At 50.2% G+C, this 15,305-nt stretch overlaps 1 protein-coding gene across 3 annotated transcripts in view; it reads right to left on the bottom strand.

Moving 5' to 3' along the window:
- SLC4A1AP (solute carrier family 4 member 1 adaptor protein) overlaps positions 1-15,305 on the bottom strand; it is a 112,661-nt gene that overhangs the window by 7,884 nt on the left and 89,472 nt on the right. For 2 of the 3 annotated variants that reach the window (XM_029592936.1, XM_029592937.1), the window contains one exon: positions 12,278-12,348. The exons of the other annotated variant lie outside the window; for it this stretch is intronic. In XM_029592936.1, coding sequence (XP_029448796.1) covers positions 12,278-12,348 — 71 coding nt within the window. The remainder of the gene's footprint in view (positions 1-12,277; positions 12,349-15,305) is intronic. 3 annotated transcript variants of the gene reach the window in all.

Here is a 15,305-nt window from a genome sequence, read left to right as displayed (position 1 = left end):
CCTCCCTCCCCTCCCCCCCACTCTCTCTCACCTCCTCCCTTCCCCCCACTCACCTCCTCCCTCCCTCCACTCACTCTCACCTCCTCCTTCCCTCCCCCACTCACTCTCACCTCCTCCTTCCCTCCCCCCACTCTCTCACCTCCCCCCTCCTACTCCCTCCCTCACCGCCGCTCCTCGTTGCCGATACTTCTTCTCGCTGCCACCGATACTTCGCCTCGCCGCTGCTGATACTTCGCCTCGCCGCCATGTTTTTTAAGAGCTGACGCTCCTCTCTGACCGACGTGCTCGCCCGCACATGCGCGGTAGAGCAGGTCTCTACTGCGCATTTGCGGGCCGTCGGTCAGAGCCCATTTATAAGGTAGATGGTAGTTTAGAAATGATCCGTGCTCTGACTGAACACCACTGAATGCTGATGGTCTTAGAAATAACACTGGTGATACCTGACAAACAATTAATTTTAAAAAACCTAAAAACTAGAGGCACTTACAACTCCATGCTTGAAAAATGTCAGTGCCAGGCACTGAAGGCATTTAACACCCAGTCAAACTGCTCAAAATCTCCTTATCAACCTGAGCAAAACATAGTGCTTATTGTGTTAGTCCATGTAAATATGCAGAAATGAGAGTTCAGTCCCCAGGGGATGGGGTACAAAACGATGAGAAAACAATAATGGAGACACCCAAGGTTTCTAACACAAGCTTACCACATTCACAGTTACCCTGCCTGGCTGACGACACAATGAAATAGAAATATCTAATCCCCATCTAGCATTTACATCACCTGAAGTCGAGCTGCTTCACTAGTCAGTGGCCAACTTGTCTGGTCGCTGCATCTCAAAATAGATACAGTTGCGATGGAGAAAGTACAGAGAAGGGCAACCAAAATGATAAAGGGGATGGAACAGCTCCCCTATGAGGAAAGGCTGAAGAGGTTAGGGCTGTTCAGCTTGGAGAAGAGACGGCTGAGGGGGGATATGATAGAGATCTTTAAGATCATGAGAGGTCTTGAACGAGTAGATGTGAATCAGTTATTTACACTTTCGGATAATAGAAGGACTAGGCTGCACTCCATGAAGTTAGCATGGGGCACATTTAAGACTAATCAGAGAAAATTCTTTTTCACTCAACGCACAATTAAACTCTGGAATTTGTTGCCAGAGGATGTGTTTAGTGCAGTTAGTATAGCTGGGTTCAAAAAAGGATTGGATAAGTTCTGGGAGGAGAAGTCCATTACCTGCTATTAATTAAGTTGACTTAGAAAATAGCCACTGCTATTACTAGAAACGGTAACATGGAACAGACTTAGTTTTTGGGTACTTGCCAGGTTCTTATGGCCTGGATTGGCCTCTGTTGGAGACAGGATGCTGGGTTTGATGGACCCTTGGTCTGACCCAGTATGGCATGTTCTTATGTTATGTTATGTTCTTAGTGCTGGCACGGACCCTCTCGGCAATGTCTTCTGTTTTCAGCAGTTCCTGTTGCGACCTTTCTTGCTGGAGCTCCTGCACTAGCAAATAAGGGCAGTTCAAACCATGGCATGATGGGCAGTACTTGGCTCATGAGTGTCTGGGTGCTGAGCTTCTCCAACTAGTTAGCAGGTTCATGGATACTTGACATAGTCATACCTTGACTGGATAGTCATGCTGCTTACATCAGAGCTCACTGTCAGGGTCTGATCTGCTAGAGTTGGATGGCAGAGTCATCCTGCTTTCATCAGTTCTCTGTCAGGCCTTATTTGACTAGCATTCATCATGACCTGTTTAGAAGGGGGGGGTCAAGGGTAGTTTCCTCAGCTCTGCATTTGCGATTACTTGACCAGATGTCTTTCCATGATGTGCTAAGTTCTGTCTGGCAGAGATCTGGCTTCTCACAATGGCAGCTCGCATTTCTCTTTGTGACAGCCTGCTTAGATATTTGTGCCTGGCCAAAGACATCTTTCGCAGACCATCTAACTCTATACTACTCATTTATTTCCCCCTTTGCCATCAGGTTTTCCAGTTTTCTGAAACTTATATATGTGTGTGTGCGTGGCCTAAAACTTGTCTACAGGAAACATCTGTGTGACAAAGCAGAAGATAATTGCCTGTCTGTGTGAAGTGGATTCAGAAAGACAAAAAAATATATATGGAATAAATTATGAGAAGTGTACCTTACAGAAGTAAGGGTCAAGCAAGCTGAGAGGCCTTTTATTAGCCTAAGCCAATACATCTATGACAGCTCCTTCCCTCACAGTGAAGAGAGGTTTTCCCTGTGCAGAATCAGCTAAGCATGAGGCTGTCTGTATTTGCAAGGATGCTATAACGTCACATTACAAATACACCTCCATAAAGGGCTGGGGAGCCTTGACGAAGGTGACAGACAGTAAAACTTTAAAAGTTCCAAGGGGCCCAAGGTCTGATAGCTGAGAAAGTTCTTTTGTGTTGATTGCTCACCTTAATTTCAAATGTTTTGCATTCTTGTTCATACCCCAGATCAGTCCAGACAAGTGGGTTCTGCATCCCTACCAGCAGATGGCGGCAGAGAACTAAAAAGCTTTCCAGGCACTGCTTCTTAACTGAGTGCCACCTGCAGTCCCTCAGTACTTCCCTGTCTCCAGCAGATGGTAGTGGTGCAAACCTGCAGTCTAGAACAGAAAAAAGACGACGACGACAAGATAGAAAATAGCTGAAGATGTGCTTTCTGAGATGCTAGGTTCCTTCGTGGGCCATCCCTCAGGTCGAGCCAGGTGAGTGTGGGGGGGTTGGTGATCCCTGGGTCTGGCTCAGCTTGCGGCGCTCGGAGGGCCTGAAAGCCAGGGGTCCTGGTTCCCTCAGCCCCTCTGAAGTCCTCTCACCTGCATTCGACGGCCAGAAGCAGGGAAGTATTCCCTTTCTTGTTCTTAATTTCATTTAATTAAAAAAAAAAAAAAAAGAAGAGTTGCATGATCAAATGACCAGCGATGTGCAGCGACGTGGCAGGATGAAAGGAATTACCGACGCCTCGGTGATCGTCCCAGGGATCCGGGGCAGTTCTGAGGGGGTGACTGGTACAGCCGGTGGGCCTTGTATGCAGATACAAGGCTGGTGGTGCAGGGTAGTATCCCTTGTTTAATTTCTAGCCAAATTGGGATATTAAAAATCTGGCCTCTTCCTCTCCTCCCCTTTTTGGTGCACTCTGCTATGGCTCCTCAAATCAGCTGCCAGGGAAGTTGTTTATTTTAATTTGATCCTAAGTTTAAAAAAAAAAAAAAAAGGACTCTGGTTATTTCTGGAGAAGTCGGCTGTCTGGAGAGGGGAGTACAGATTCTGTCCCATTCGCGGGACAGGATGCCGGCTAGTTAAGGATCAGCGAAGGGGAGGTGGAGAGTGTATCCGTCACCTCAGGACAGAGCGCGATGAAGCACTTTCTGCTTCATAGTCAGCACTGCTGCTTAACTGCAAGCGGTTGATGTAGGCGGCACCTTGCGACTCACTCCCATGGGGAGCGGGTAGAGGAAGCCTGCGGCGTCCTTGGGTCTGCTTCGGTGAGACACGAGCCTGTTAATCCGGCAGCGCTATTGGGACTGAACTCCGCTGGGAGCAGGAAGGGAGTCCCACGGTGTCTCAACAACTGTTCCCGCTCGTTGCAAGAAGTGGCAGTTTTGGAGGCACAAATGAACCGGTTGCCGCAGAGAGCAGGAAGAAAAGATGGGCCACGACGCCAGTACAAGCATTCCGGCTCAGCGCAAGCAGTCAAGCATCTGCTGCTCCATGTAATTTCTACCGCTGGGAGTGGGAAACAGGAGCCCCTATACCAAAGCCAGTGTTGTTATGGCCGGCGCCGTGTTGGAATCAGCAATTGGAGGAGTTTTCAACTTCCATTTTCCTCTTCAGGGAAATTCCAGAGATCCAGTCTCTCGTGGTGGTGGTGCAAGTTTTCTCGAACATTGCAATGACGGTGGTGTACATCAATCGCTAGGGCAGGATGAAGAATCATCTGGTAGCACTGGAGGCACAAGAACATTTTGTCTGGGCAGAGAAACTTCTCAAAGGCTTAGCGGCGACACTTGTAGTTGGAGAGAACATTGTGAAAGTGGATTATCTCAGCAGGCAACACTGGTACTGGGGGAATGGGAGTTATCAATGGAGGCCTTGCCTTGATTCGTGCCAGATGTGGCACTCCCCAGCTGGATATCATGGCGTCCAGAGGCCTTGCTAAGGTGGAGCAGTTCTTCAGCCACAGAAGAGAAATCGGTTCCAAGGGGATCGATACTCTGGTTCAGCCATGGCTGATAAAGCATTTGCTGTATGTGTTTCCCTCGTGGCCTCTTGTAGGCTGTGTGCTGCATCGTATACAGCAACATCCCGGAAAGATGATTCTCGTAGCACCGGAGAGGCCATGCCATCTATGGTTTGTGGATCTGGTTCATCTTGTGGTGGATGGCCCCATCCAGTTGGCTCATCTGCAGGGATTATGGCGGCAGGGCCCATCTTTTCGGATCGGGCGGATCGCTTTGTCTTGCAGCTTGGCTTTTGAGAGGAGTCAGGATACTTGGAGCAACTTATTGCTACTTTGCTTCAGGCTATAAGGCCAACCACTTCTCTTGCTAATGTCCTAGTGTGGAAAGTTTTTGAATCATGGTGTGTAAAGGTTTAGAATCTTTGTGGGTGAACGTTTCTCTGAGCTTGGCCTTTTTTGCAAAGGCGCTTGACAAAGAGTCTGGCCTTCGCTCCAAGTGCAAGTGGCAGCCTTGGGGTGTCTTCGAGGTAAACTGCAGGGGCCTTTCATCAGGACATCGTTTGTTTTCTAAAGGAACAAAGTATTTGAATCTGCCAGGATGTGTCCTTCCTGGAACCTAAATCTAGTGTTTTGGGTTCTATGTGAAACTCCTTTTGAGCTGTTAAGGAAAGTGTCCATGTAGGATCTCTCCCTGAAGTCCATTTTTTGGTGGCAATTTGTTCAGTTAGATGGTTTTTGGAATTGCAGGCTTTATTGTTTGGATGACGGAGTATCTTTGCATGCAGTGCCTTCTGTTTTACCAAAGGCCATCTTGACGTTTCATCTCAACCAGACGGTGGAATTGCCGACCTTTCCTCCCTTGATGTCGGAAATGCTGCATGTAAGGGAGCTGCATTTGTTGGATGTTTTTCAGACTCTATTATGTTACCTTAAGATTACTAACAGTTTTTGACGTTCAGATCATCTTTTTGTCTTGTTCAGTGGTGCAAAGAAGGGAGGTAAGGTCTCCAAGGCCACAACTGCACGATGATTAAAGAAAGCAATTTTTTAGGTCTATCTCTGTAGAGGTCGAACCGTGCTGGAAGGGTTGTAGGCGCATTCATCTAGGGTGCAGGCAGCCTCTTCGGCGGAGTGTCAGCTAATATCGCCACAAGAGATTTGTTGGACGGCGTGGTGGGCTTCTCTGCACACTTTTACCAAACATTACCTATTAGATGTTCAGGGGCTGGAGGAGGCTGTGTTTGCGGAGAATGTGGTGTGCATGTCTTATGGGTTCTCGCCCAGTGTAGGGGAGCTTGATTACATCCCACTTGTCTGTATTGACTGGGGTATTAAATGGAAAGGAAAATTGGTTCTTACCTGCTAATTTTCATTCCTGGAATACCACAGATAAATCCAGAAGCCCACCCCCTTTTGAAAGTCTGTTCTTGCTTCTGGATGCTGATGCTGCAGAATTTACAATACTTGTAAATAAGAAAATTATTCCTTACCTGCTAATTTTCGTTCCTGTGGTACCACGGATCAGTCCAGACAGTGGGTTATGTCCCCCTTCCAGCAGATGGAGTCAGAGAAAACTTCGAAGGGTGCTTCCTTATAAGGCAGTGCATCCTCTGTTAATCCTCAGTATGTAGAATATCAAAGCAAAGAGGAAACCAGGATGGATCAAGCAACATAGAACTCTGTAATTAGAACAGCGTGTATGGGGCACAAACTGTGCCAAACAACAAACTTGCAAAATGAACCATTAACCAGCCAAGAGAAAGGCGCTGAATATAGAACAATTTGAGCAGAAAGGCAATCCCAAAAAACTCTCAGGGAGGGCGTCTGGACTGATCCGTGGTACTATAGGAACAAAAATTAGCGGGTAAGGAATAATTTTCTTTTCCCTGTACGTACCAGGATCAGTCCAGACAGTGGAATGTACCAAAGCTTCCCTACATAGGGTGGGCCCCGGACAGCCCTGCTCGAATGACCCGAGTGCCAAAGGAGCCAAAAGTAGACGACGGTATGTTCAGACAATAGTGCTGAGCAAAGGTATTTAACGATTTCCAGGTTGCTGCTCAACATATCTCCTGGGACGAGACAGATTGTCTCTCCGCCCAGGAAGCTGCTTGAGCTCGAAGAGAATGGGCCTTGACACCTGTAGGAGGCTGCCTCCCGCCCCAATGTACGCCATCGAGATAGCTTCTTTCAGCCAGTGAGCAATTGTGGTTTTCGTGGCCTTGGATCCCTTCCTTGGACCACTCCAGAGAACGAAAAGATGGTCCAACAAGCGAAATTTATTAGTGACCTCCAGATAGCGAATGAGGATGCACTGGACATAGAGTTTGCGTAAATCCCCTGAATCGTCAGCTAAGAAGGACAGAAGCTCTACTGTCTGATTCATGTGGAACACGGAGACCACCTTGGGCAGGAACGAAAGCATTGTATGCAAGGAAACTCCCGAGTCCGTGAAACGGAGGTAGGGCTCTCTGCAAGATAGTACTTGAAGCTCCGAAATCCTGCAGGCAGAACAGATAGCTACAAGGAAAACCGTCTTGAGAGTGAGATCCTTGAGGGTCGCGGAGCGCATTGGTTCAAAGGGTGGCCCGCCTAAGATCCGGAGGACTAGGTTGAGACGCCAGGAGAGACACAGGGCATGTACCGGAGGTTTCACATGCTTCACTCCCCTTAGGAGTTGGATGATATCCGGGTGAGAGGAAAGAGGAGTTCCCTCTTGTTGATGAAGTAGGGATCTGAGGGCAGACACCTGAACCCTCAGCGAATTGTAGGCCCTGCTGAAAAAAAGACAGAATCTGCACCACCGATGCGGTCCACGGTGCCACGGGTATGGAGGCACACCAGCTTTCAAAAACCTTCCATACCCGGATGTAGGAGATGGAGGTAGACGTCTTCCTAGCCTTGAGGAGGGTCGAGATAACAGCCTCCGGGTATCCATATGCCGTCTCAGCCAGCGCCTCTCAAAAGCCAGGCTGCAAGATAGAAGTGATCTGCCTGGGTGAAATATACTGGACCCTGGTGCAGTAAGAGTAGTAGATGTCCCAGACGAAGAGGCCCGTCCACTGCGAGATTGATCGAGTCGGCGAACCACGGCCGACATGGCCATTCCGGCGCCACCAGTATTATCCGACCTTGGTGGGCCTCTATTCTCCGTAGCATCTTGCCCACCAGAGGCCAGGGCAGGAACATGTAGAGGAGAATGTGACGGGGCCAGGGGAGGACCAAGGCATCTACTCCCTCCGCGCCATGCTCTCTTCTGCGACTAAAGAATCGGGGTGCCCTTGCGTTCCTTGAGGTGGCCATCAGGTCCAGGTGGGGAGTCCCCCGTCGGAGGAACAGTAGTCTCACGCCTCCTCGGAGAGTTCCCACTCCCTGGGATCTATATGTTGATGACTCAGGAAGTCGGCATGAACATTGTCTATCTTGCGATGTGGGAAGCTGCTAGGCGGGAAAGGTGAACCTCTGCCCATGCCATCAACTTGTCCATCTCCCGAGAGATGTGCCGGCTCCTCGTGCCCCCTTGGCGATCGATGTACGCTACAGTGGTTGAATTGTCAGACAGTATCCGAACTGCTCGACGATGGACGAGAGGTAGGAAACATTTCAACGTCAAAATGTACCGCTCTGGACTCCAAGCGATTGATCGGCCAGGTGGCTTGTAACGGCATCCACGTCCCCTGCGCTGATCTCATCTGACATACCGCTCTCCAGCCGGAGAGACTGGCGTCCGTTGTGACAATCACCCACTCTGGGATTTCCAAGGGTACACCCTGCAGGAGATGATGTAGGTTGAGCCACCACGAGAGACTGTCCTTGGCCCCCAGTGGGAGCAGGAGGATGACCTGGAAGTCCCGAGACACCGGCTTCCAGTGGGAGAGCAATGCTCTCTGTAAGGGGCGCATGTGTGCAAACGCCCAGGGGACCAGATCGATGGTGGAAGCCATGGATCCCAGGACCTGGAGGTAATCCCAAGCCGTGGGGAGAGAAAGACAAGGGAAACGACGTACCTGAGCTACGAGCGCCGGAGCCCTGTCCAGGCGCAGGGACACCTTGCCCAGCACTGTTTCAAAGCATGCTCCCAGGAAGTCCAGAGACTGAGATGGAGAAAGGCTGCTCTTGGCGAAGTTGACCACCCAACCGAGGGATTGGAGAAGATTCAACACCCTGTCGATCGCCTGCTGGCACTGGGCCAAGGGCTTTGCCCGAACGAGCCAGTTGTCCAGGTATGGATGGACCATAGAAATGACGGCAGAAGAAGACCAAACGGCCCATCCAGTCTGCCCAGTAAACTACGCACTTTATCCTTTTTTTTTTCCCTTTTTCTCTCTCCCACCTGTTACTATTAGCTTCCAGTACCCTCCAGCCCTAATTCCCCTCCACCCCACCACCACCAATGTAGAGAGCAGCGCCGGATCTGCATCCAAGTGAACATCCAGCTCAATTAGGGGTAGCAACCGCTGCAACAAGCAGGCCACACCCCTGCCCCATACTCTTACCCACCCCCATTTTTTTGGGTTTTTTTGGAGATGGCAGCCCTCCATCCTTCCGCTCCGTGAAGGTGGAACACCAACCACTGGCATCCCGCTCCGTGAATGCCTCTGTGGCTACTGCCGCTCCGTGCAGTGTTTTGCTGCCTCCTCTTTATTGTTATTATTATTCTTTATTCCCTCCCTCCTGAGGGCTGCAGCTACCATGACCATCACTTTCGTGAAGGTCCGTGGGGGGGGAGCGGTTGCTAGTCCAAAGGGCAAGGCCTGGAATTGGAAATGCTGTCCCAGAATCTTGAACCGAAGAAAACGCTGATGCGCTTGGAGGATGGGAATGTGAAAATAAGCCTCCGTCAGATCCAAGGAGGCCAAAAATTCTCTGGTGTGCACCACCGCTATCACTGAGCGCAATGTTTCCATCCAGAAGTGGGGAACCTTGAGGGCCCTGTTGACCATCTTGAGATCCAAGAGCAGGCGGAAGGAACCTTTCTTCTTGGGGACTACGAAGTAGATCGAATAATAGCCACTTCCTATTTCCATTGGAGGAACTGGACGAATCACTCTGAGAGCCAGATGCCTGTCGAGTGTCTGCTGTACTATGAGTTGCTTCTGTACCGGGCCGCATGGGGAGAAGAAGAACCTGTCTCTTAGAGGTCAAGCAAATTCTAACGCGTAGCCATACTTTAGAATATCCAGGACCCACTGATCCGACGTAATGTTGACCCACTCCTCGTAGAAGAGAGAGAGACGTCCCCCTATCCTGGGGATTGGGGAGTGGGCCGGCATAGCTTCATTGTGAAGACTTGGAAGGTGCCCCTTGGGCCAGACCATTCCGGGGCTGTCTTTGGCCTCGAAAGGAATGAGCCCAGGATTGGGAACGTGAAGACGACTGATGAAGGGCTGCAGGCCTTGCAAGGCGGAAACGTCGTTGGCTCCTGAATCGGCTTCTGGTGGAACTGAACGACCTAGATGATCTAGGATGATCCTCTGGCAGTTTATGCACCTTATTCTCTCCGAGGGACTTGATAATCTGATCCAGGTCTTCCCCAAAGAGAAGCTTCCCCTTGAAGGGTAGGGATCCCAACTGCATCTTGGAAGAAGAATCTGCCAACCAGTTGTGGAGCCAGAGGCAGCATCTAGCCAAGACCGCAGAGAGCATAGATCTGGGCAAGTCTCGGAGAAGATCATACAGAGCATCTGCTCCATACGCTATGACGGCCTCCAGGTGGTCTGCCTGTCGTGCTTCCTCAGGAGGCAGCTCCTGGGAGCTGAGCAGCTGTTGAACCCAGCGGAGGCCTGCCCGCTGGGCGAGGGAGTTACAAATGGCCACCCTGACCCCCAGAGCGGACACCTCGAAGATCCTCTTGAGATACACTTCCAGCTTTCTATCCAAGGTCTCGCAGGGCTGCGACTCCCGTCACTGGAATGGTAGTTCTCTTTGTCACCGCAGAGACTGCAGAGTCTACTTTAGGAACCTTAAGAAGCTCCAGAAAGTCATCTGGGAGAGGCTATAGCTTTTCCATAGCTCTGTCGACCTTGAGGGAGGCCTCTGGGGAATCCATTCCCTGGATAACAGTTGGAGGAATGTAGGATGGGACGAGAAAGACCTACACGGAGGACATAGACCAGCCAGGAGGGGGTCCCCTTTCTTCACCGGTGGGATAGGCTCAGGAGGATCCTGTGGGGCCTCAATGTCCAATTCCTGCAGGATGTGTGAGATGAGGGGGTTCCAACTCATCCCTCTGAAAGATCTGCAGAACTCTAGGATCGTCCCCTTCCATCTGAGCCGTAGACGAGGACTCATCCGGGTCTGGGTCCTGAGGAGGATCTGACCCCCCCGCAGAGGGGTGCACCAATTGGACCCTAGAAGAACCTGGGGTGGCCGGTGGGACCCCTGTTCCCAGGGCCCCTGACCCTTGGGCACTCCCCAAGGCCCCTAGGGGTTCGGCCGTCCTGGGTACCCTTTGGAGGGGGGAGGCCCTGCCAGTAAATCCTGGTGCTGGCCCATCCTGGCCAGGTAAGCATTGTGAAGTAGGAGGACAAAGTTCATGGAAAACGGAGGTTGTCCCGAGGGAGGTAACATGGGGGGATCCCCTGTTGGGGATCCCCTGTTGGGGGAAAAAGAAAAAAAAAAAAATCGCATGGTGATCCTCTCCTGGCAGCGCAGAGGCAGAAGAGTCTGAACTCAAAATGGCTGCTGTTCCCGCGCTCAGCGGGATCGGGGCCGGCCCGTCCCTCGAGGCATGCCTGAAAGCGTGAACCAGAGCGTCCCGCTGGCTGCGATGGACTCTCCCCACCAGGGAGGCAACCTGTGTAAATCCCCTCGTGGGAGAGCCGTGAACCGGGCTCCCCGCATGCACAGCACCTGGACAATCGCGGCTTGGGAATCCCCGAAGGAGCCGCGAGGAAATCAGCTGATTTCTCTGCATGAGAAACAGGCAGGGCTTATGGCTGCGAGAAGAGCCTCTGCTTCAGGCCTGCTCTCCCTCACTCTCACCGGGCTTGTGGCTGCGAGAAGCGGGTAGGGGCCTTCGCTTCAGTCCTGCTCTCTCTCTATCCCCTCAGCGACCCGTTGATGTAAAGGCACAGAGGAATAACGCCTCTCTGTGCAGGCTGCCCCGAGGTAAACAGCGTCTCAGGGCAGCGGGTCGAATAGCAGCTAAAGGGGGAGAGGTTGGACCACCAACTTGCACCCCGGAGAGAGGAAATAGCCTGTAAAGAAGGAAATAAACAGAACTTACCCCCGCAAACAGTCAGGGAAAGGGGAGAGCTGCAAATAGTTCTTCCTGCAAGCTATAGAGTGCTCCCACTAAACCAGGAGCTGAGGCTACAGGAGAGCTCTCTACAAACAATGAAATGTAAGTCTTTTTTTTTTTTTTCCAATAATCAAACTTGATCCATCCAAACAGGAGAAAGCCAAAGAAAAATAGAGAAAGATCCCTAAATTAGCTTTCCAGAAATCTCAGTGGGGAACAAAGTTCAGCCACTGTCACCTGCTGGAGTCAGGAGAATACTGAGGATTAACAGAGGGTGCACTGTCTTATAAGGAAGCACCCTTCGAATTTTTCTCTGACTCCATCCGCTGGAAGGGGGACATAACCCCACTGTCTGGACTGATCCTGGTACGTACAGGGAAATAGTTTGCGCTCTTTTTCCTTGTTTGAGGAGGGGATACCAGTTAAGGGGGTTCCAACTTTGGTTCACTACTTGCCCTAGATGGGGAGTGAGGTTTATGATCTTGGCTTGGGTACAAGTCAACACTGAGGGACTGTAGGTGGCACTCTTGGTTATGTCGCAGTGTCAGAAAGGTTTTTATTCTCTGCTTCCATCTTTTGGTAGGAAAACCCACTTGTCTGGACCCGATCTGTGTTATTCCTTTCTTGTGCAGGCCTGAAAATCACTTTACATACCCCAGACTGTGAGGTTGTACCACTTTAGTGATTAATTGGTACATAACTCCTGATGCTCTTTTAAGTTCTTGGGTGCTAGGACTTCAAAGTGTGAGAATGGAGGGGGGGAGGGGGGGGGGAAGAGTCTGGAATCTTCTTGCCACAATCCAATGTACATTTTAAAGCACAGGCACTGATTACTTACCCTGCTTGGGCCGTAAACTTTCTTCTTGTTTGCTGCTGCCACTTTGGATTTCTTGCTCTCACTCTTCGGATCTAGGGAAAAAGTAACTTTGCTTTTAAAATCATTCTGCTTCCTCTTCATGTTAGTAAGTGCAGCCCTAACAGGATGCGGGGTGAAAGAAAGCTCCAAGGGGTCATGTCATGGGGTCACCGCTGTGGTGAACTTACAGAAACCAGAGCCCTGTCAGGAGCCAGCCACCAGGACCTCCGTTTCAGTAACATAATGGGGCAAATAAAAGAACGCAGAAAGAAAATGTTGTCCGTTAGGGAAATGTCAAAAATCACTCTATAACCCGGCCTCATGGTTTCATGATAGATGAGTTGTATGAAGAGAGGAAGATTCTCCTCTTAAGACTGCTGGGGCACTTGCCCCCTTTGAGGTTTGGTGGTCACCAACTGATGAAAGTTTGCAGCCAGATCACTTTTTATGGTTGCTCTTGGCTACTGAATTTCTTGCAATCAATCTTTTTCAAGGCTCTCTAGTTATAAACTGGTTTGGCCGATTCCCCTAAATGCTTATTTGTCTTGTCTTCGACTAGATTTTAAGCTTCTCAGAGCAAATACAGTCTTTTATGTGTAGTACATTCTGTAATGCTGCAAGGCGTACACAGTCTTTTGTGTGTACGCCTTGCAGTATTACAGAATGTACTACAGTAGTGTCTGGCTTGAATACATAAATAAAGAAGTCTTTGATATTTGTCATACACATGCACTAACCAACTCACCTCTTACACACATACACATGATCTCTGTTATAATGAACCCCTGACTCCCCGCCCCTAAACAGTCAGTATCATATGCAAACTGTGTCTGCTCTGATACATACAAACATGCACTGCTTGGCCTGACAGAGCATGCTTGAGGGCACCTCCATATGTCTCATGTACTCTCACCCTAGCTTCGCCACTTCAGTATTTTGAGGGGGTGTTATTTTGCCATTTGCATTCACTACAATCCATTTCAATGGGGTTTACTGACCTGCCTCTCTTTAAAGTTCCAGCATGCTCCATAATGTCCCTAAAAAAGGAAATTGGTTCTTACCTACTAATTTTCGATCCTGAAGTACCGCGGATCAGTCCAGACAAGTGCTTTATGCATCCCTACCAGCAGATGGAGGCAGAGAACAAAAACTTTGAGGCACTGCTACATAACCGAGGGTGCCACCTGCAGTCCCCTCAGTATTGATCTGTAACCAAGCCAAGATGTCTACCTTAACAAACCCCAATAAACCTGGGGCGAACAGATACTTAAACATTGGAGCCCCCTGAAAAAACTAGGCCCTCTTAACCTGACAGAACACACATCTGAAACTATGTACACTTCTCATTACTCTGAATATATCACATATCAGCTCAGCAACATCCAGAAGCGAGGAAATCGTTCTAAAGATGGGGACAGGTCTCTGGACTGATACGTGGTACTTCAGGAATGAAAATTAGCAGGTAAGAACCAATTTTCCTTTCCTGTTCATACCCCAGATCAGTCCAGACAAGTGGGATGTACCCAAGCCCCTCTGTTCTGGGAGGGAACTCGAAAGACCCGTGTGCAACACACTTTCCCCAAAAGACGCCTCCTCCGACGCCCACATATCCAAGCATAATGTTTGGTAAAAGTGTGAAACGAAGACCACGTCGCCACATGACAAATCTCCTGCGTAGAAAACAGTTGATACTCCGCCCTCAAGGCTGCTTGCACCCTAGTGGAATGTGCTCTCAACCCCTCCGGCACCAACAGGAAAATTAGTTTCTTACCTGATAATTTTCGTTCCTGTAGTACCAAGGATCAGTCCAGGACACCTGGGTTGTGACTCCGCACCAGTAGATGGAGACAGACTAAAACTTGTGGGCGGAGCCATATATGCCCCTGTGCCAGTCACAGCCCCTCAGTCTTACGTAATGTCAAAGTAGCATAGGACAGGTAAACTAACTACAGAAACTATCCCCAACGGGAGCCATGTCCAAAAACCCCCAACTGGAACAAAACTCTCAAAACGAGAAACAGCAACCTAACAACTCAACGAGCGGACTCTCCGATTCTTCAGAGCAGCTGGGGCGGGATCCTGGACTGATCCTTGGTACTACAGGAACGAAAATTATCAGGTAAGAAACTAATTTTCCTTTCCCTGTACGTACCAGGATCAGTCCAGGACACCTGGGATGTACCAGAGCTAACTTACCGAGGGTGGGAAGCAGAGAGTCCCGCACAGAGTACCCCCACTCCAAACCCCCCGGCAGTGTCTTGAACATCCAGCCGGTAATGACGGGTAAAGGTATGCAACGACTTCCAAGTAGCCGCCCTGCAAATCTCCTGGGGCGACACCTGAGAAGCCTCTGCCCAGGAAGCAGCGTGGGCACGGGTAGAATGTGCTCGGAGACCCTGCGGCATAGACTTTCCCCGTACTATGTACGCCGAACCAATGGCCTCCTTGAGCCAGCGTGCAATCGTAGCCCGGGAAGCCGGACCCCCACGCTTTGGGCCTGAGACCAAAAAGATGATCCGTAACTCGGAACGGATTGGTGACCTCTAGATAGCGAGGGACTGCCCTCCGGACATCCAACCTCCGCAACTCCTACATCTGTGGCAGCGACGCATCGTGAATGGGAAAAGCTGGAAGCTCAATGGACTGCTTCACGTGGAACGCCGAAACGTTCGTAAAGAGACTCCAGAATCCGAGATCCGAAGGAACGGCTCTCTACAGGACAGTGCCTGCAACTCTGAGACGCGACACGCCGATGCAATTGCGACAAGGAAAACTACCTTTAACGTAAGATCCTTGAGAGTTGCCCGTTTAATGGGCTCGAAAGGAGACGAGCACAACGCAGAGAGTACCCAATCGAGATTCCATGACGGACAGGGGTGGCGCAATGGAGGACGAAGGTGTTTAGCCCATCTGAGAAAACGCGCAACATCTGGATGCAGAGCCAGGGAACCCTTGTGCCCCTTGCCCCTCAGACACCCCAGAGCCGCCACCTGGACCCTAAGGGTACTGT

This window comes from Rhinatrema bivittatum, chromosome 3 (assembly GCF_901001135.1).
Source record: "Rhinatrema bivittatum chromosome 3, aRhiBiv1.1, whole genome shotgun sequence".
Taxonomy (NCBI): domain Eukaryota; kingdom Metazoa; phylum Chordata; class Amphibia; order Gymnophiona; family Rhinatrematidae; genus Rhinatrema; species Rhinatrema bivittatum.
The sequence above is the reverse complement of the archived record's forward strand: the minus strand, read 5'-3'. Positions and strand labels throughout refer to the sequence as shown.